The sequence below is a fragment of the Thermobia domestica genome, chromosome 1 (genome assembly GCF_964235325.1).
Source record: "Thermobia domestica chromosome 1, izTheDome1.hap1.1, whole genome shotgun sequence".
Taxonomy (NCBI): Eukaryota; Metazoa; Arthropoda; class Insecta; order Zygentoma; family Lepismatidae; genus Thermobia; species Thermobia domestica.
This window is the reverse complement of record NC_137454.1, coordinates 260,505,280-260,526,620: the sequence shown is the minus strand read 5'-3', so window position 1 is coordinate 260,526,620 and position 21,341 is coordinate 260,505,280. Positions and strand designations below refer to the sequence as shown.

The 21,341-nt window shown below is 35.7% G+C and overlaps 1 protein-coding gene across 3 annotated transcripts in view; it reads left to right on the top strand.

Annotated features, from left to right (window-relative positions):
* LOC145660730 (lipid storage droplets surface-binding protein 1-like) overlaps positions 1-21,341 on the top strand; it is a 190,911-nt gene that overhangs the window by 129,905 nt on the left and 39,665 nt on the right. For all 3 annotated transcript variants that reach the window (XM_081726140.1, XM_081726148.1, XM_081726131.1), the window contains exon 3: positions 1,606-1,791. In XM_081726140.1, the coding sequence (XP_081582266.1) occupies positions 1,606-1,791 (186 nt within the window). The remainder of the gene's footprint in view (positions 1-1,605; positions 1,792-21,341) is intronic.

Here is a 21,341-nt window from a genome sequence, read left to right as displayed (position 1 = left end):
TCAATACAAAATACTACTTAATACAGTGCTAAATATATCTATAATTATTTTAGTTATTGTGAAATTTTAACATTACTTTATTCTTGCTGTTACTCAAATTAACTGGCGTTGTGGTTTTTCGAATAAGCTCTAAAACTCGGACACTTCAGTTGATAAGCGTTCATTCCGGACTCTTATGTCCACAGACTGATTTTAATTACATCTCAGTGTTTAACTGAGCGACCAACTGAGAATTCGACAGTTCAACTGAGAGTAACCAAGGTGATCACGTTTATTTGGGATCAGCATGTGGTATTACTACTTGCCTTTCCAGGTAAAGCGTACTACAATTACAAGGATATGCTATACCTCACTGCTGAGTGCATTAGGGATTCTGTGAAATCCCAGATCGTCACATGCTGACAAAAGGTGTCCGTCTCCTGGAAAACGACGCACCCGTTCACTGCTCGAATGTTGGCAAGACAGATGCATGACCCTGGGTATGAAATCAGTCATACTTGTATAAAATAACAGACAAATTCTGACCAAAGCATATATTAACTAGTAAATAATAGCGTTACGGCAAATTAACTTTGCCTTCATCAGACATTATCTGAATGTGTCTGAAGGCAAAGTTAATTTGCCGAAACTGTAACGCTATTATTTACTAGTTAATATATGCTTTGGTCAGAATTTGTGTTATTTTATACAAGAAGTTCCAAAGCTAGAATGAGTGGTATTGTCATACTTCGCGTTTTTTCTTGACCGCAAATCATGTTCATTCCACCTCTTCCCAATAATGCAGTAGATTCGTAGGAGCAAGTACTTTTGCGATGTTGCCACATTGCTTTGAGGTACAATAATGATTTTGGACACTATACCTTCATTTTGGGCCTACAACACAGCAACGATGCAGTTAACGAGCTGTAAATTACCACATGACCTACATAGGAATGCAGGATGACACGTAAAATTTCATCGCTCTACGATATGTGGAAGTGGGTCAGGGTGAAAATTTTTTGCGCACCTTTCGTTAGCCGGCAAATTTCAAAGAAATCACACATGTCCAAATTATTCAAACTATTGATTTGCGTCCCCCGGTTCATATAGGTGAAAATGATTCAAAGTACTTGTAGAATATCTCCTTGCAAGGAATGCATAGAATTACGTCACCTTGTGTGTACAATTGATGAAAGGTTTAAATTGCAGTAACTGTATAAGGAATTCAGAGTAACAATAGCATTCTAGTTTTTTCCTATAGCTATGCACACGAGCGCGTGCACAAGTAAAAATAGCATATCCGATGGAATTTCAAGTACTTTATAGTTTTAAGTTGATGCGGAAATGTTAGGACATTCTAAATATTTGGTATATCAAGATTCAATTGCATGTTAGTCTGACCGTATTACTAAGCTGAATTTGACTGTTGGCTATGTCTACTAAATATGAACTACAGTAGTTTTTGTCGCTTAGTTTCGTTGAAAATAAGTGGGTTTTGTAATACACGAGTTTTAGAAAAGTTTAGTCTCCCTAAATTTGCTAAAGTCATAAGTATAATCTAGAACAGATATGAACTTGAAACTAAAGATAAGCTTCGAAAGTTTAACTAATGAACTTACATTTCAGGCGTCGAACGCAGTTCTGAATTGGACTTTATCAACTGCTGAATCAACCGTATCGAAAGCTGTGGAACAGGCTTTACCAGTTGCAAATAAGTTTGAAGGCCCCATTCATACTGTGGACTCTATACTTTCTAAAGGTCTTGATATTGTAGAGGACAAAGTTCCGATTGTCAAGCTTCAACCGCAACAGGTAAAATTCTTATTTGTATTGGATGACTCATTTAAGGAGAGCAAAAGATTATATATAAAATGTGTGTGTGTGTCTGGAAGGAGAGATCAGAATAACGTGTAGAATTTTAGTATTTAGTGCTGATTAGATTTCTTTCAACGATTCTTTTCTGCTGTTTAAATAACTTTCAAATTTCATTAGATTGCTCAAAAATTGTCATAAATGGTGCATTCCAAGCTAAATCAGCACACGGGTGTAGTTCGTCTTCGATTTTGCTCGTACTTTGGTATGTTATGAGGTATTGAGAGGTGTTGAAATGCAAAGTTGCAGATGCTGATGGTTCAGTTTTCAAGATAGTGTACTCTACACGTAAAAATGCTCCAAACATGCACATATTAAAATATTTGTGGTGAATGTGACATGAAACTTTGCCACAGTACACATAGTAATACAGGGGAACATACAAAGAAACAAATATCAATGTTGCCATGACGATGGCGGGTCAAAGATAAAAATAAATTTACGCAAGTGGCCCGAGTTTGATCATATTTGTAGGGGTAGAAGAGAAAGGAACCACTAACCTTTTTTGTGACACAGCCTTGGACCTTCCTCAGAACATCAATGTGTATATTTTAGCTGGTGGTATCTTGCCCTGTACCGTGTATGGATGCTATTGTAACTGTTATCAATATCGGTCATATTGGGCTGCCATATTGAAAAAGGACCTGGTGAAAAATTGTTTCCATCGCCCAGTTCTTCAGAACTGCTATAGTCGCTTAGTTTCCTTAAATATAGATGGTCACTTAGATCACTAATGTTCCGCAGAGGAATATTACTGTAAAATGATGCCTCGAATGAAGCCGGCCTGACTTTTCTATTGTGACTTCAACGATTTATGGATGATTTGCTGGATTTCAATCTTTTTACTGTATTTATTTTAACTAGTCTAGGATTCTTGAATTTGATTTTGGTTACTCCGGAATCTTGTGATGTCAGAGGGAAGGTTTTTGGCGCCTAACTACGCGATGGAGTACCTGAAAGGAAAAGTTAGGAATGCGACATGTTGGATATCTGAAGTAGCCTCACCTCTTCAATGAGTTGTTGGTCTCCTTAAAAATACCAATCAGTCGAGAATAAAGTAGGGAATCATCGCTCAGCTTCCTGACAAGGGTAGTAGTAGATGTTTTCCAAATCAGTTCTGGAGGCCAAACGGGGTGGGTAGGCAATGTTTTCACAACGTGACACAGCATCCAACACACTTAAAAAGATCAAATAAAGCGAACCAGGGAGATAATAAACCGTGGCACACTATTTGATTATATGCAAACAAAATGTTGGTAAGGATAGATAAAAAAGTTAAAGCTGAGAGAAATATATTAACAAGAGAAAATAAATAGGAAAAAAGCGCTACATACACCAATCACTTTTCCACATAATGACCAAATAGATTGTCATTTATTAGAACGCAGGACCAACTTTTCTAACCCATCTTGGTAGGAATGACGCCCCTGCCCATTCAACCGCTTCTCAACTGCTGTTTTAACACCAGTCTGAAGCGAACCTTGTTCGAGGTACTTCAATGTCGAGAAAGCAAATAGTCACTGGAAGCCAAATCTGGGCTATAGAGAATGACTCCACATTTCTCACTTGAATTGTTGGAGCAGTGCTTATTTGGCGAACAGTATTGGCCCTGGCATTCATGCAGGAGGATGCCAGGGAGTGTTTGGCGGATGGCTTCACGTAACATCAACGTTACAGAATAACGATCGGTAGTTAACAACCATGCTCTAGATACTCGATCAGGATCACACCGCATGAATCCCAGAATTTGGAGTCCCAGAACTTGACTGGCAGAGGGTGTAATCATAAACTTTTCTCGTTGAGATCCAGCGTGTTTCCACTCCATACTAGCCCTTTTGCTTGTTGGGACGAAATGAAGTCAGGTTTCATCCCAGAAACTGTGATCAAGAAAGCTCTGGAAATTAGCGTGGTACAGCTTCAGAAATGAGTTATTCGTGTTGCTCCTGCGATAATTCACGTAAAATCCAGAGGGCACACACCTTGGAATAACTCAACACATCACACAATACGCTGCACAGTATCATAACTCGATCCCAGCTAACACAATTTCTCGAAGTTAACCTTCGATCATTTTTGAAACATTTCTTCCACTCGTGCCGTGTTGTCAGTCTGTGCGGAATTTAGATGACCGTTCGCTGCCTTATTGTTTTCCACCTACTCTCTGCCCACTTGAAAAAAAAAATCCAAATGTCTGCTGATTACTTCTTTATTGGTAAAGAAGCTGTGAAAGGTGCAGTGCGCCCTTTACATTAGGTTCCCTTGCGAAACCACATCAAAGATGAAAGATTTTATTCACTCTTCTGTATACCACAGCTCTGTACAATATACATTCAGTTACTGTTGGTAAAAAAAGAAAACTTTAGATATATTCGCAGAATCCTCGGATTAGAACTGATAACTTGGCACGAACTCAGCAAAATAAAATCGACATGAGATTTGAAATATGGAATATAAGAAGTCTCTATAGGGCAGGTGCGTTAAAAGTTATATGGGATATCAGGAAATGGAGGAATCAAGTCGAGAAATTGTACGTTCTTTTACGGAGAACATATTAAAAATTACCAACTAGGGAAAGGGCTTTTCGTTCACAAATATCAGCAATTACAAGAGTTGAATTTGTTAGATAGATTTTTTTTTTTTTTACTTCTTAAGGGCCGGTGGTGTAATATTGTTTTAAATGCACATATCCCAACAAAAAATAAGGATGACTACAAAAAAAAAAAAAAATTATGAAAGAATAGAACGGGTATTTGATCATCTCCCGGAATACTATATGAAAATTGTTAGATTTCAATGCGAAGTTAGGACTAGAGGGTATTTTCAAACAGATTACACTGAATAAATGTCTGCGTAAGGAAAGTTGTGACAATGGCGTTAGACTCGTGAACTTAGCAACATCCAGAAACCTTACCGTGAAGATTACAAAATTCCCACATCGCAACATTCATAAATATACTCGCTTCATCAGATGGAAAAACACAATCAAATTAATCACGTTTTAGTAGACAGAAGAAAAGTCTAGCACAACTGATATTCGGTCATTTAGAGGAGGTGATTGTAATACTGATTACCACATGGTAGCAGCGATAATAAGAGACTGTCATTGAATAAAGGAAATATTCAATATCTGAAAACGGAGCGGTTTAATTTAAAGAAATTAGAGGAGTCAGATTGAAGTTTCGAATAGATTCTCGGCTTTAGAAGATTCGGAGTGCACTTTTATTGAGGATACTGGGATTCAAATTAGAGATAGCATTAAAAGTTCAGCAATAGAAAAATTAGGACACGCGGAAATACGTAGGGGCAAACCATGGTTTGACCAGGAATGCATAAAACTAGCAGAGAACAGGCAAAATTGCGTTGGCTACAAAATCCAAATGAAATAACTACACAATTTCGTAGACATCAGGCGGAAAACTTCCAAAACTTTTAGAACAAAGAAAAACTATTTTTGAGAGCTAAAATTAATTAATTTGAAGATAATAGTAAAAATAAAAACATTCGGGACATGTATAAGGGTATCAACGAACTTAAGAAAGGCTATCAACCTCGTGCTTATATATTAGTCAGCGGATCAGTTCACTGATCAGGATCGCATCTTAATTAGATGAAAAGATTTCTTTGACGATTTGCTTAACACATAGCCAGAAACTAATGTTCGTGGAGAAATTGAAATGCATACCGTATATTCCAGAACCTAAGCAGACAGATATAGAAATAGTTATTAAAAAATTAAAGAAACTCTCATCTCTGGGTGTAGATGACATTCTGGCTGATTTAATTTTAGCTGGAAGAGAAAAATTGTAGAGAAAGATGCACACTCATTCTCCTTATCTGGAACAATGAGGAATTACCACAAGATTGAAAAGAATCATTGTTCCAGTTCAGAAGAAAAGCAACAAAACAGATTGTAATAATTATAGACGTATTTCTCTTCTATCGACATCCAATAAATCCTCTTAAACATTCTATTAGCAAGATTGACTCCATACGTAGATTAAATTATTGGAGATTATCAGAACGGATTTAGGTAAAATCGATCAACTATCGACCAGATATTTATCATTCGACTAATATTTGAAAAGAAATGGATACAATATCCTGGCACATCAATTATTGACTTTAGACTCGAGTAACAGAGAAACCTTGTACAAAATGCTTACAGAATTTAAATACCGAAAAAGATAGATTAAGATATGTTTAAATGAATCTCAAAGTAAGGTTAGAGAAATTCTTGTTCACGATCTTTCACGTTGAGAATGGCCTGAAACAAGTAGATGCGTTGTCGCCATTGTTATTTAACTTTGTTCTGGAGAATACTATAAGGAAAATCAGACAGCAATACATGTCTAGGTCCTAGAGCTGAATTGTATTTATCAGGTTATGGCGTATGCTGATGATATAAATCTGATAGATGATAGAACAATAGAAAGGAATGCAGAAATCTTAATTAACGCTTGCAGGGATATGAACTTAGAAGTAAATGCAGAGAAAACTAAATACATGGAAGTTCGTTGGGATCGGAATACTGCATTTTATGGATACATTAAAATATCAAATAATATCCACTTTCGACAAAGTTGTAACCGTTGACTTAGCATTTACAAATCATTGTGTCACTTGCAAAATAAATACTCAGGTGGAGAACCTATCGATGCCGTAACAGCAAATATTTAATAATATAAATAATTAAAATAGGAAAAGAAAATAAATAAATGTAAATAAAGAATAAAGAATATATCTCCCAAATGATAGACTACATTTCATATGACTATGGAAAAGAATTATGATTTGGAATCTATCCGGTTTTTACGTTTCATTATCGATGGTTGTTGCTATGGCCCTCAAATATAAGTAAAAGTTCCTTCGACGAGTATAAATGAATATTCTTCCCTGGACCACTACCCTTTTTTCCAATGTGGGCTCAAGATGTATGTACTAGTTATCAAGATGAATGTCACAAAGTGGTAATATCGAAATAATTTAAAATTTCGGACTAATTTAGAATTTCGAATGAGTAATAGTATAGCCGGAATCTACTCATGATGAGAAAATACGCATGGGCGCCAACCATGTATCAGCTTTCCTGTTATGCTGATTCTCTACGTGTAAATTACATATGCATATTTGTCACACACTGAAGAAGCGTAGTAGTCCATAAGACTGGGGAAGAAAGAAAGTAAGTAGCTAACGAACACAACACTGAATCACCCAATAACTAAACATGATCAACTGTAAAGAAGTGTCACGCAACGGAATTCTCGCTTGATTTTCATAGGAACACAATATGGAAATAAGTTCTTCCAGGTTCTTGCCAAGGACAGCATTCCCCCATCCCATGGAGACTTCAATCCATTTATACTGATTTAATCTATACCCATTTATCGTAGCATCATAAGACCTAAATATAAAGTTTACTGTATTTTAATATTATGATTTAAATTCGTATAGCTTATAGTAAACAACAACAACAATAATAATACCGGGTTCAGAGTAGGATTATTTTAATGGTCGTAGATTGTCGTGATATAATTTAACATATGCTTACATAGAACGTCATATGTCCACGCAACAAACCTGAACATAGTTTTCCAATGTTTTCTCAAAACTTCCTTGGATTTTTTTTTTTTTAGGTACAACTTTTGTATATACATTTTCAGTAGCATTCGTAATAAATATCAAGCACAGTTTCATTGTTTACAGTTAGTTAATATTTACTTTGATCTATATTTAAATCACAAGATTACACACACTGTACATGCAACTAACACATATCCATGCAAGTTATAAATATTTAACCTAAGAAAAATAGTGATTGGTGTCTATGAGGAGTTTCATCTACAACTACATATAAGAAATTAGCTAATTATTTTTCATTTTTTTTTTTAAAATTGTAACTAGCTCGTGGACTAACTAGGGTCCCTCCGTGAGCTACAGATATATACTGGAGTACACCTATTTGCAATATGCTTATTTTTGTATACTCTTATGTATAACAAACTAATATATTATTTAACTTATGACACGTGCATTAATTCCTAGCCAGCTAGTATCAGTTTCTGAAGGGAACACATACCCGGCTACATTTACATTCAAATCGAAGAAACATTATGATGATGTACATGACGATGAAATACATTTATGGACATGAGAACCTACGAAATTACTATTAAAATACAAGAAACCAGAAACTCCCTATATACACAATCACCAACATGCACACATTCACTCACTAAGATATACATGCACAATCGTTTTCAGAAATCTAAACTAACCTACTAAGTTTTGGCATGCCAATGTACTAGAATGATAATTCGGAAACTGTGCTGAAACTAGGTCAATCTATACCATGATATTTAATATTTTTGCTTGTTGCCCAATGCTTACTTGAATCTTCAAATTTCAATTTTGAATTAGCAGCCGAAGCTTGTGAGGGGAGACAGGGAGACATAAAATTCTCAAATTACTGAAATTTAAAGGCTACATCATGGTTAATAACGCTGAATTTAATTGCACATAATATTAGGGAGTAAATCTACGTAATGCCCAAACTAATGGCTAAGCTGCCCATGGCAGTGTAGTCAAAGTTTAGCTACGAGCCATGCTTTGCTTTCTATTTCACTTTCGAAATTATACAAGCACCGGGATTAGTCAGTACTTATTACGGTTCAGTAACACTTATTATTCTAGTTGTTACCTTATATCAGTTGTATCTGGAAAGTAAATCTTGATTTTTACCCAAATTGTTAACTGGCTTATAAATAAAGGACACGCCCCCTTCATTCAAACTTCATCAAAGTACCTCGAATACATCCGCGATTTTGTGAGCAACACACGATGACTATTTTCATGTCAAAATAGTCCCATGGTTCACTCGAGATTTTTCAATGTTTTCTATTTTCAAGAAGGTATTAAATTGCGTAACGATTAATTTAGACGATTTACATATTTTTATCGTAGATATTAGCCCAAAACAATTTCATTCTGTTTCATATGCATACAAATTTTTACCTACGCTGTAATCTTTATGACGCTTCAACCTTGGCATTACATTTTAAAGCAACCAACAGAGGCCGACACACACACGATTTAAACAGAATAGTTGCGATATTTGCTGCATATCAATAAATGATTAAATGCTTACACTAGATTTAATGAAAATTTTGTAACAATCGATCAGTTATTGCTCCAAAAATAATATTTAATCTGCACTTTGTCCTATTCCTGTTAATAATCTCACAAAACGAGTACCTAATATTGTTTGATTTCTTTAAAATTTAACAAAATACAAATGTGTTTGTCTTCATTCTTTTCGAACTCTTATTTTCTGTTGTTGAGATTGCAGCCCCGTGAATATTATTTATGAATTTATCATTATGTCATTAATTTGCCCCCTGTTCATTTTAAATTCTAAATATACTCTTTCATAATAATTCTAATGTGCAGCTTCATGTAGAGTATGGTAATTTAGTTATTATTGGCCTAAATATATATTAAACGCATTATATTTTCATAACCGCAATTGAAAATACTAATTACAATGGTTACCTGAATGGCATAATCTACTTTTGAAAGGTACCATTTAAACACAGACTGGTACAAGTATAGAATAAACGCTCTACTTAAATGCATTTGAAACTGTAATTTGAAATTACTGTTTCAATTTCCCCCCAGCTGGTAAAAAAATATTTCGAGAGAATATTTTTTTTTTATTTAGCCTTTTTATGCTTTTTAACAGATTTTAAGTTCCTTCGCTTCACATGACTTTCCCTTACTCCTTGATCAACCCTCATAGTTTAAAATTAATTTAAATTTTCACAAGATTTAAAGAATCATTCTGTATCGTTTAGTTGCTGTTGTTCTTGTTCCACTTAGTGCCAAATTGAACTTTATGTTATTTTTGTTAATCATATTTCTAATGGAATTTGTTATTTATTCATTTTTTTTTATTATAGCAGGAGTTAGCACAACAGTGATTATGTTTTATGAATGATGAATACACATATATATAAAGATTCAATACAATGACAAAAAATCAAATAGCTTGAGCAACCATGCTCATTAAACCACTGCAGGATCCTATCAACTGCAGGCTAAAGTGAAATTTCTAAGAATACCCGCGAAAGTTAGGAAATTAATATTCTAACTTCACTTATTCACTTATTAATTAATAATTATTACACTAGTAATGAAAAATTGGTAAGAATGAAATAATCACTGCGCACTTCTATTATGAAGCAAAATGAACAGCAACTATTAAATACCGTATACAATGTTACAGACAATAATATAGTCCAGAAAGTTATTTGTATCTCACACTCTATGTATATATTTTAAAATTAAATAACGGAAGACAATAAGCATTGTTGAATACACTTTAACAAAAGTTACTCAAATTGCAAGGGAAAACAACGAAGCAATGCATGAAAGGAACCAAAATTTAACACATTTGTTATTCTTCCTCTTCCGGATAATCTTTTAAATGAGCCTTTCTTTTCTTTTCACTGCAATTGAACAGTTTAATATTTGAGAAATTTTGTGCTCGAACCTCTCTTCCTATTAAGTCTTTTAATTCTACGTTATTTTTATTAATCTTTGTGATAATATACGGGCCGAGGTATGTCAACATATACTTGTGCGTTAAGCGTTTGGAAGCGTCCGACAATGGATGCGTTTTTACCATAACTAAATTTCCACGTTCCAAAACAATCTCTGATGGGGACTTGCCTTGTGCCTTTCTGTTATTTCTGTTTCCTAATTTGGGGACAACCTCGATATAACGTTTGTCGTTTTTAATATCTCTTAGTTCATCTGGCCACGGGAAGTTATCTTTGTGTTGCTCTGCAGCGGAATAAGAGATGAAAAGCTCTGCAGGTGTTTTCCCAAGTGCACTATGGTAACTATAATTTAAAAGATCTTGCGTTGGTTTCACCACATCCTTCCATTTAGCGTGGTTGTTATTGCAACATAACCTTATAATTCTATTCAATTCTCGGTGAGTTCTCTCCAATATCCCATTCGCTTTTGGGTTGTAGGGCGTTATAGTGACGTGTATTATTTTATGTGCCTCAAAGTATTTACGCCAGAGACTAGACAAAAATTGGGGACCTTTGTCCGAGAGTATAAATTTCGGGTACGGGAACGTATAAAAATAATTCTTTTCCAGTACGCGAATTATTTCTTTCGTAGCTGACGTTCGAAGCGGGAAGTAACATACAAAACGACTATATACGTCTATTACTGACAAAATGAAATAAAATCCATAGCTGCATGGCAGCTTACCCACAATATCCACACAAATCTTTTGGTGTGGCTTGTCAGCTTCTATTTTATAGGTTTCCCGTTTTACAATCCGATTTGAATATTTTGTCTTTGCACAAATTTCACAATCGCTTATAAAATCTTTGAAGCTTTTTCTCTGGTTCTTCCAATAAAATAATTGTTTGGCAAATTTCACACATTTGTCCACCCCGAAATGCCCTTTATTGTGTATGATAGTTACAAACTTTTGTACCAAAGTTTGAGGCAACACCAAAACCCAACGTTCATCCTGAGAGTTCCGGACGAATAGAATGTCATCAACTACTATAATATTATTACCTACATTATTCGCTAATTTCTGTTTTAGCTGATTGCAGAGTTCATCATTACCTTGCTCTCTCAGTGTTTCTTCTCTATCTAACGGGAAATCATCTGCACTGGTTACAAAATAAATACATTTTTCACCAGCGTCACTGGTATCATTAGGAACATTACGACTTAATATGTCGGCAATACTATTGTCAGTTCCTTTAATGTGGATAAATGTTATGTCAAATCTTTGCAGCTTCAATAACAATCTGGTTGTCCTCGGATCCAAATTCTGTAACGTGAACGCATAGGTAACAGCGTTATTATCACAGTGAACAACTATTTTTCGCCCTAAGATGTAGTAGTCAAAATATTCACACAAATAAACTACCGCCAACAACTCCATTTGGAAAATGGAGTACGAAAATTCGTAGGGTTTTAGACGCCTACTGGCATATCCTATCACACGGATCTCTTCCGGAGTATCCCCGTATTGTGCTAAATATCCTGCTATAGCCCCAACCGACATAGCAGCGTCTGAGAAAATATGGAACTCTTTGTTGAAGTCCGGCTGGCTTAATGCCGGTGGACTACTGAGCATTTCTTTCAATTGATGGAAAAGCTCAATGTGTTGATGTTCCATTTTGAATTTACGATCCTTCTTCAGGAGGTCATAGAGAGGACCTGTCAGGCTGGAGAAGTGAGGGATGAACTTTTTCCTCCACGCTAAAATTCCTAAGAAGGAACGAAGTCTCTTCTTAGTTGTTGGAATTGGGAATTGTCGGATGGCTTGGTTATGCTTGGGGTTAGCTTTAATCTCTAATCCATTGACAATGTGCCCAAGAAATAAAATTTCAGATTGCACAAACTGGCACTTCTTGAAATTTAAGGAAAAGTTGGCACTCTGAAATATTTTGAAGACTGTTTCTAAATGTTGAAAATGATCCTCGATTGAGTTACTAAAACACATAAGATCATCTAGGTATACTATTACGAAATTCCTAGTATCGAGCCCAAAATATGAATTCATAACATTCTGAAATACTGCCGGAGATGATTTTAATCCCATCGGGAGTTTTAATAGCACATATTGGCGTCCTAAATAAACAAAACTTGTGCATGATACTGAATCTTCATGCAACTTTACACCGTAATATCCCATAGTTGCATCAACTGAAGAAAATACTTTACTATGGGATATGCGGGTTAAGATTTCATTTATAGGCTCTACTTGAATACGGGGAGTGATGACCTTTTGGTTCAACAACCGTAGGTCGATTACTGGACGTACCCCTCCCGAAGCTTTTCTAACAATGGATTGGATTTCTATAAGGGCTTGGTTGTTCTCTTGCAATTCCCAGTTTGATCCACTTGTCAATTTCTTTTTCAAACTCAGCTTGCATCGATTGAGGGATGGGATATAATTTCCCTACTACCGGATTATTATCAGTGAGTTGGATCTTATATGGTTCACACTTTATTTCACGAGGATATTCACAAAAGAGATGCCGGTACTTTAACAGGAGTTTCAACAGTTGATCACTAATATTACTATCTAAGTCATTCCTGTCTTCAATATAATTTCTAATCTCTTCTTCGGAGATAGGATTATAATCACTTGTCTCCAGATCTATTGATTTTTTTATATTCACCGGAAACTTCATCTTTGATTTGGATTAACAAAACACTTGGATAATTAATATCTAGGGAAACCTTGTCACCGTAATTATTCCTCAAATAGAGTTTTCTATTTTCACCATCAAGGTGAACTCCAAATTTAGCGAAAAAAGGTGAACCTAAAAGAAAATCTGATTTCATATCTTTGATTACGAATACTGGAACATCAAATAGGTTTCCCTGTATATTAATTGTCAGTGTTTGCATTCCCTTAATGACAAACCTATCTTGACCTGCAAAAGCACTTACTCAAATTAGGAACAGGCTTCAATTTTGCCGAGGGATGATAATCTTGTATTCGCTTCCAAACGTTATAATTTAGCAAAGAAATTTCTGCTCCCGTGTCCAAGATTACACGAATAGGAATTCCACCCACCTCACAAACAACTGATGGTGAGGGATAGGATTCGAAATTCCTATCTTCATATTCGGGATCCTCTTTTAGCACGAAATATGTACGGAATTTCAAAGGGTATTCGAAATTACAGTTGACCGGAGTAAACTCTTTAACTACTGTTTCCGAATCGTTTTCATCTATTTCTTGTGGGGAGAGAGGTTCACCGGTGCAATCGTCGATATCCCCACTTACGGACGACTGCACCGCGAGTTTTCCGAACCCTGGCTCTGATTTGCTTCTGTGCTAGCAGAACCCTGACTAGGGCCAGTAGAACTAGCTACCACAGGAGAAGGGTTATTAGTAGAAGAAGAATAACTCTGGCTGGTTTGATTATGCCATGGAGGCATACCAGGGTAACCGTAGCTGAAATACGGTAAAGGCATACCGAATCTCGGGTACATAGGAGGAATAGGTAACCCATTATACAGGGGCATAGGCATCCTAAAATCATTGTTATTTGCACTATTCTTAGCCGAATTAAAATTTTGATTATTTGCCACATTGGAATTTTGCCTAAATCTATTTCCATTTCGGTTATTATTAAATCTCTTATTACCATTATTGTTACCGTTGCGGCTGTTAAAATATTTACGGTTATTTCCCCTACAAATATCGCTACTATTTTGAGTGTTATTTACGCTACTATTATTTCGCGTAGTTTTAGTCTCTTCATATTTTCGTTCCTCCTGATTGTCCCTATTCTTGAAAGAATTCGGTGGAACTACATTATTAGTTTTACTCTGCGTAATTTGTTCTGCTTTTGCCTGACGGATAGCGAGTTTTCTGTTACTACCATTTCGATTGCTAGATGTTTCTAGCCGATCACCAGGCTTGCAATCAACCTTGGCGAGTCTCAGCGTGAGATCTCTAACGGTAGTGATCGGTCCTAGTTTAAGTATGCGGCTTTCCTCCGCTGGTAGACATTCCATTATAAGATCTACGAGCTCCTGCTCACATGGGTTAGAAACTGTGGAATGGTATTTTTCGGTAACAAACCATGCAAAGTCTACCAGAGCCGGAAATCTAGATTTATCGTATTTCAAACCATACAATGCTCTTTTCTGAACTTCTTCAAGATGAGAGGATATGTATTGGCGCCTGAAACGACGAACAAATTCATTGAAAGTTTTAACCTTATGTGAAATATTACGGTACCACGATCTAGCGGATCCATCGAGACACCGTCTTGCTATATAAAGCCTATCTCGCTCGTTTAGATCATATAACTCCATTGTCTCAGTGAGGTCCTCCAGAAATATCCGTGCTGTCCCCTGGGACAGAACGCCACTGAAACGGGGAAAATCACGCAGATCGCGGAAGTACGAACCCCGACGATGCTTTCTATGATCGAACGAGACTGACTTTTTCCCATGCCACTTCCTATCTTGGTGTGAAGTATCACTCCTCACTGCACGAGCTACTCGAAGTCGCGGTAACCGTACTACTGCCATTTGCACTTGTTTCATTGCGGGCAAACTTAAGTCTCTTTCTCCCGTGGTGTACTCTATTGCCCTTCTCTTCATCCGAAAATCTCAATCTTTTCCGCCGACTGACTGGGGTTGAGTGCCTAACACCCTCATTTGTACGCCTGTTACTATGGTGAGAGTGGGTATGGGCTTTACTACTTGTTTCTGAATCATTACCTCGATCGGAATCATCCCAGTTCTTAGTTACACTCTGATCAATTGCACTTATGGTTGGAGTATTCTCGCAAGCAATTGCTTGCGTCAATCCTTCAACAACAGCATGCATTTGATTTACGTTTTCCCGAATGTAGGCAATATTTCTTGCCTCGGTATTGCAGATTTCCTGCACACCAGTAAGCTTTTGTGCGAATTCCTCAGTGTTCTTCGAAACTACATCTCCCTGTTTGTCTAATCTCACACTGAGAGAATTGCACTTCTGTGTAATATCTTGTAGTTTTCTTTCTAAATCTGTATCAGTTTCCTTCAGTTTCCGAATTTCACCTTCCAATTGACCCATTACTTTACTAGTCTCTCAGTTTACATAAATCTTAACCGTGTCTACATCAACAGAAATTTTCCATTCCCTCATTTATCTTAGCAATGTCCTTAGCAAATTTATCATCAAGGTTATCTACTCTTTCGTTAACCTCACCTAGCCCATGTTCACATCTTTGTTCTACACTAACCAATTTTTCAGTCAATATGTTAATATCTGATTTCAACTTGTCTTGCAATTCATTAATATTAACTATAACGTAACGTTCAATCTTTTCTACCTTGTCACATTGTTTTTGAAATCTGATTGAGAAATCATTTTTCAACGTTTCTACGTCTTGCCGAATATTTGTTTCTAACTGTCCTAATTTACTGTCTTGTTCTGTAAACTTAACATTTAACTTATATTCTAAATTTTCTGAATTTTCTTTAAGTTTTTCTTCCAATTTACACTCTAGGTGACAACTAACAGTATTCGAAAATTTTTCCCATGCTTCTTGCTGTTTGGCCATCATATCAGCCATTAGCTTTATGAGTGCCTCATTCCCCGTCGATAACTCTTCTTGAGCAACAGGCACAATTACCATTGCACTCCCGGCACCTGTTGCCGCAGATGTCGTGGCAGTCAAGTCAACACTGTCACCCATTCTTGTACTATCAAGGGTTACCAAAGGTGAACTACCAATATTATTACTACTTGCAGCACCAAACTGAAAATTCGCTGCACCCCTATTCTCACTATTTTCCAAACTGTCACCGCCATTGAACTTGTGTTTGCAATCAGGACAGCTCCATGGCTGTGTATCCTGTCTTAATACTCTTATTTGTGTGCGAGTTAGATTCAAACAGCTCACATGATACCATCGAGAGCAGGAACCACAGTTCACTGACTCGGCATGCTGTTCGTCACATTTCACTTCACAACATGCGTGAATCTCAGCTTCACGTCCACTTTCTTTTATAAAGTTAACCAGCATATTCGACTTTTTAACCACTGACTCATACATACACTACCATGTACAGCCAGCCATCAGCCAGACACGCAGACTTCTCCCCTACAACTATTCACATAAAACAGTATGATGTTTACTTATGTAGCCATTAAATTATTAATAGTCTCCCTTCTCCATTATTTCAGTAATCAAATTATTGTCTCCATGTGATAGACGAAGTACTGTACCAAGACATCATAAAAGAAAATAAACGATAAATAAACAAATGCAAGAAAAGAAACTAAACAAATAATATACATCTTTTTTTTTCTTTTTTTTAAGTTAGGCAAATGAAACAACAATCAGAAGATTCATTAAATTAAAGAAATCCTGGCTGGGTCGCCATTGTAACCGTTGACTTAGCATTTACAAATCATTGTGTCACTTGCAAAATAAATACTCAGGTGGAGAACCTATCGATGCCGTAACAGCAAATATTTAATAATAATATAAATAATTAAAATAGGAAAAGAAAATAAATAAATGTAAATAAAGAATAAAGAATATATCTCCCAAATGATAGACTACATTTCATATGACTATGGAAAAGAATTATGATTTGGAATCTATCCGGTTTTTACGTTTCATTATCGATGGTTGTTGATATGGCCCTCAAATATAAGTAAAAGTTCCTTCGACGAGTATAAATGAATATTCTTCCCTGGACCACTACCCTTTTTTCCAATGTGGGCTCAAGATGTATGTACTAGTTATCAAGATGAATGTCACAAAGTGGTAATATCGAAATAATTTAAAATTTCGGACTAATTTAGAATTTCGAATGAGTAATAGTATAGCCGGAATCTACTCATGATGAGAAAATACGCATGGGCGCCAACCATGTATCAGCTTTCCTGTTATGCTGATTCTCTACGTGTAAATTACATATGCATATTTGTCACACACTGAAGAAGCGTAGTAGTCCATAAGACTGGGGAAGAAAGAAAGTAAGTAGCTAACGAACACAACACTGAATCACCCAATAACTAAACATGATCAACTGTAAAGAAGTGTCACGCAACGGAATTCTCGCTTGATTTTCATAGGAACACAATATGGAAATAAGTTCTTCCAGGTTCTTGCCAAGGACAGCATTCCCCCATCCCATGGAGACTTCAATCCATTTATACTGATTTAATCTATACCCATTTATCGTAGCATCATAAGACCTAAATATAAAGTTTACTGTATTTTAATATTATGATTTAAATTCGTATAGCTTATAGTAAACAACAACAACAATAATAATACCGGGTTCAGAGTAGGATTATTTTAATGGTCGTAGATTGTCGTGATATAATTTAACATATGCTTACATAGAACGTCATATGTCCACGCAACAAACCTGAACATAGTTTTCCAATGTTTTCTCAAAACTTCCTTGGATTTTTTTTTTTTAGGTACAACTTTTGTATATACATTTTCAGTAGCATTCGTAATAAATATCAAGCACAGTTTCATTGTTTACAGTTAGTTAATATTTACTTTGATCTATATTTAAATCACAAGATTACACACACTGTACATGCAACTAACACATATCCATGCAAGTTATAAATATTTAACCTAAGAAAAATAGTGATTGGTGTCTATGAGGAGTTTCATCTACAACTACATATAAGAAATTAGCTAATTATTTTTCATTTTTTTTTTTTAAATTGTAACTAGCTCGTGGACTAACTAGGGTCCCTCCGTGAGCTACAGATATATACTGGAGTACACCTATTTGCAATATGCTTATTTTTGTATACTCTTATGTATAACAAACTAATATATTATTTAACTTATGACACGTGCATTAATTCCTAGCCAGCTAGTATCAGTTTCTGAAGGGAACACATACCCGGCTACATTTACATTCAAATCGAAGAAACATTATGATGATGTACATGACGATGAAATACATTTATGGACATGAGAACCTACGAAATTACTATTAAAATACAAGAAACCAGAAACTCCCTATATACACAATCACCAACATGCACACATTCACTCACTAAGATATACATGCACAATCGTTTTCAGAAATCTAAACTAACCTACTAAGTTTTGGCATGCCAATGTACTAGAATGATAATTCGGAAACTGTGCTGAAACTAGGTCAATCTATACCATGATATTTAATATTTTTGCTTGTTGCCCAATGCTTACTTGAATCTTCAAATTTCAATTTTGAATTAGCAGCCGAAGCTTGTGAGGGGAGACAGGGAGACATAAAATTCTCAAATTACTGAAATTTAAAGGCTACATCATGGTTAATAACGCTGAATTTAATTGCACATAATATTAGGGAGTAAATCTACGTAATGCCCAAACTAATGGCTAAGCTGCCCATGGCAGTGTAGTCAAAGTTTAGCTACGAGCCATGCTTTGCTTTCTATTTCACTTTCGAAATTATACAAGCACCGGGATTAGTCAGTACTTATTACGGTTCAGTAACACTTATTATTCTAGTTGTTACCTTATATCAGTTGTATCTGGAAAGTAAATCTTGATTTTTACCCAAATTGTTAACTGGCTTATAAATAAAGGACACGCCCCCTTCATTCAAACTTCATCAAAGTACCTCGAATACATCCGCGATTTTGTGAGCAACACACGATGACTATTTTCATGTCAAAATAGTCCCATGGTTCACTCGAGATTTTTCAATGTTTTCTATTTTCAAGAAGGTATTAAATTGCGTAACGATTAATTTAGACGATTTACATATTTTTATCGTAGATATTAGCCCAAAACAATTTCATTCTGTTTCATATGCATACAAATTTTTACCTACGCTGTAATCTTTATGACGCTTCAACCTTGGCATTACATTTTAAAGCAACCAACAGAGGCCGACACACACACGATTTAAACAGAATAGTTGCGATATTTGCTGCATATCAATAAATGATTAAATGCTTACACTAGATTTAATGAAAATTTTGTAACAATCGATCAGTTATTGCTCCAAAAATAATATTTAATCTGCACTTTGTCCTATTCCTGTTAATAATCTCACAAAACGAGTACCTAATATTGTTTGATTTCTTTAAAATTTAACAAAATACAAATGTGTTTGTCTTCATTCTTTTCGAACTCTTATTTTCTGTTGTTGAGATTGCAGCCCCGTGAATATTATTTATGAATTTATCATTATGTCATTAATTTGCCCCCTGTTCATTTTAAATTCTAAATATACTCTTTCATAATAATTCTAATGTGCAGCTTCATGTAGAGTATGGTAATTTAGTTATTATTGGCCTAAATATATATTAAACGCATTATATTTTCACAACCGCAATTGAAAATACTAATTACAATGGTTACCTGAATGGCATAATCTACTTTTGAAAGGTACCATTTAAACACAGACTGGTACAAGTATAGAATAAACGCTCCACTTAAATGCATTTGAAACTGTAATTTGAAATTACTGTTTCAAAGTGGATACTTTCAAATATCTAGGATCATTAACAGACCAAAACCATAATCACTAAGAAATTTGATGTCAACTGAAAGCAGGGATTTCGTGTTACTATTAAGTAAAAGGTCTTTTGTTGTTGCGAATTCTATTGAGCAATTTGTAGCTTAAAATATAAAACTATAATCATGCCTGTTGTGCTGTATGATTGCGAAACATGGTCACTGACTGAGGAAAAATCGCAAACTGAAAATATTTGAAAACAAGATTCTTAGACCAATATTCGGACTCAGAGGAACGGGAATGGGAAATGGCGGAAACTTCATAACTAGGAAGTGCATAATTTATATGTTCACTAAAGATTGTTAGGACCATAAAGTCTAGGAGGCTCAAATGGGTAGGCCATGTAGCCAGAATGGAAGAAATTAGAAACTGTTTCAAAGTTCTAACTGGAAATCCAAATTTGAAAACGACCATTAGGAAGACCGAGGAGCAGATGGGAGGACAATATTAAAATGGTTCTCGCAGAGATTAGAATATAAACTAGAAACTGGGTCCAGTTGGCTAAGAACAGAAATCAATGGAGAGCTTTAAACGCGGCCCTGTGCCATAGGTGAGAGATATATTAAGTCGCTCATATATTTAGCTTTTTAATTGACAGAAATGTTATTACAGGAATTAAGTTTTTCTCTAGTAAAGAGGATTTCGATTCGAAGTTTCCACAAATTAACTATTTACGTTAATACTAAAACAAATTTGGTGATTGATATAAAATGACATCCATCGCCCTCAGTATCCCAGCATGGGCCTGGACAAAAGTGCAATAAAACGAGCCTGCGGGGCTTCTAATCCCCTTCGCTCACTGACACTCGCTCAGTTATATTTCGTAACGTAAGTAAATCACTTCTTTTGCCAATAAAGTTGTGAGAAGTGAACTAATTACGACGTGACATTACATCAAGACCGGATGGTGCAACTTCAATGTAAATTTAACTACACCCGCTTGTAACCTCTTTTGTGAATCCATTCTTGTAGTTCGAATAAAATTTCACCATTTTAGACATTTGCAACGTACTACCGCTGGAACTTTTCCACCGGGCGTATTCACAATCTAAGGAATGGAACACGTAATACATATTGTAAATGGCAAGCGATCAGTTATTGCTGAAATGCACCACATTGGGCTCAGTCTCAAAAGTTAAAGCAAATCAACTGAATATCAAAGGCATGAAATGATTAACTTTCGAAGCTTGTCGGAAGCGAAAATCACGGATGGATTTTGCGCAGCATGTTGCAAATCCACATGCATAAATGTTGAGCTAAAACAGATTCCTACAGAATTGTTCTGTATCAAATATCTACCTGCGATTCGTACTGTAGCATACTCACTTAAAGGTGGCACTACATTCCTATCTCTTTGTACAGTTTTGAACGCCAGCTTTTTGACCACTCACCTAAGTCATGGAATGTCTTTGCCATCTGTG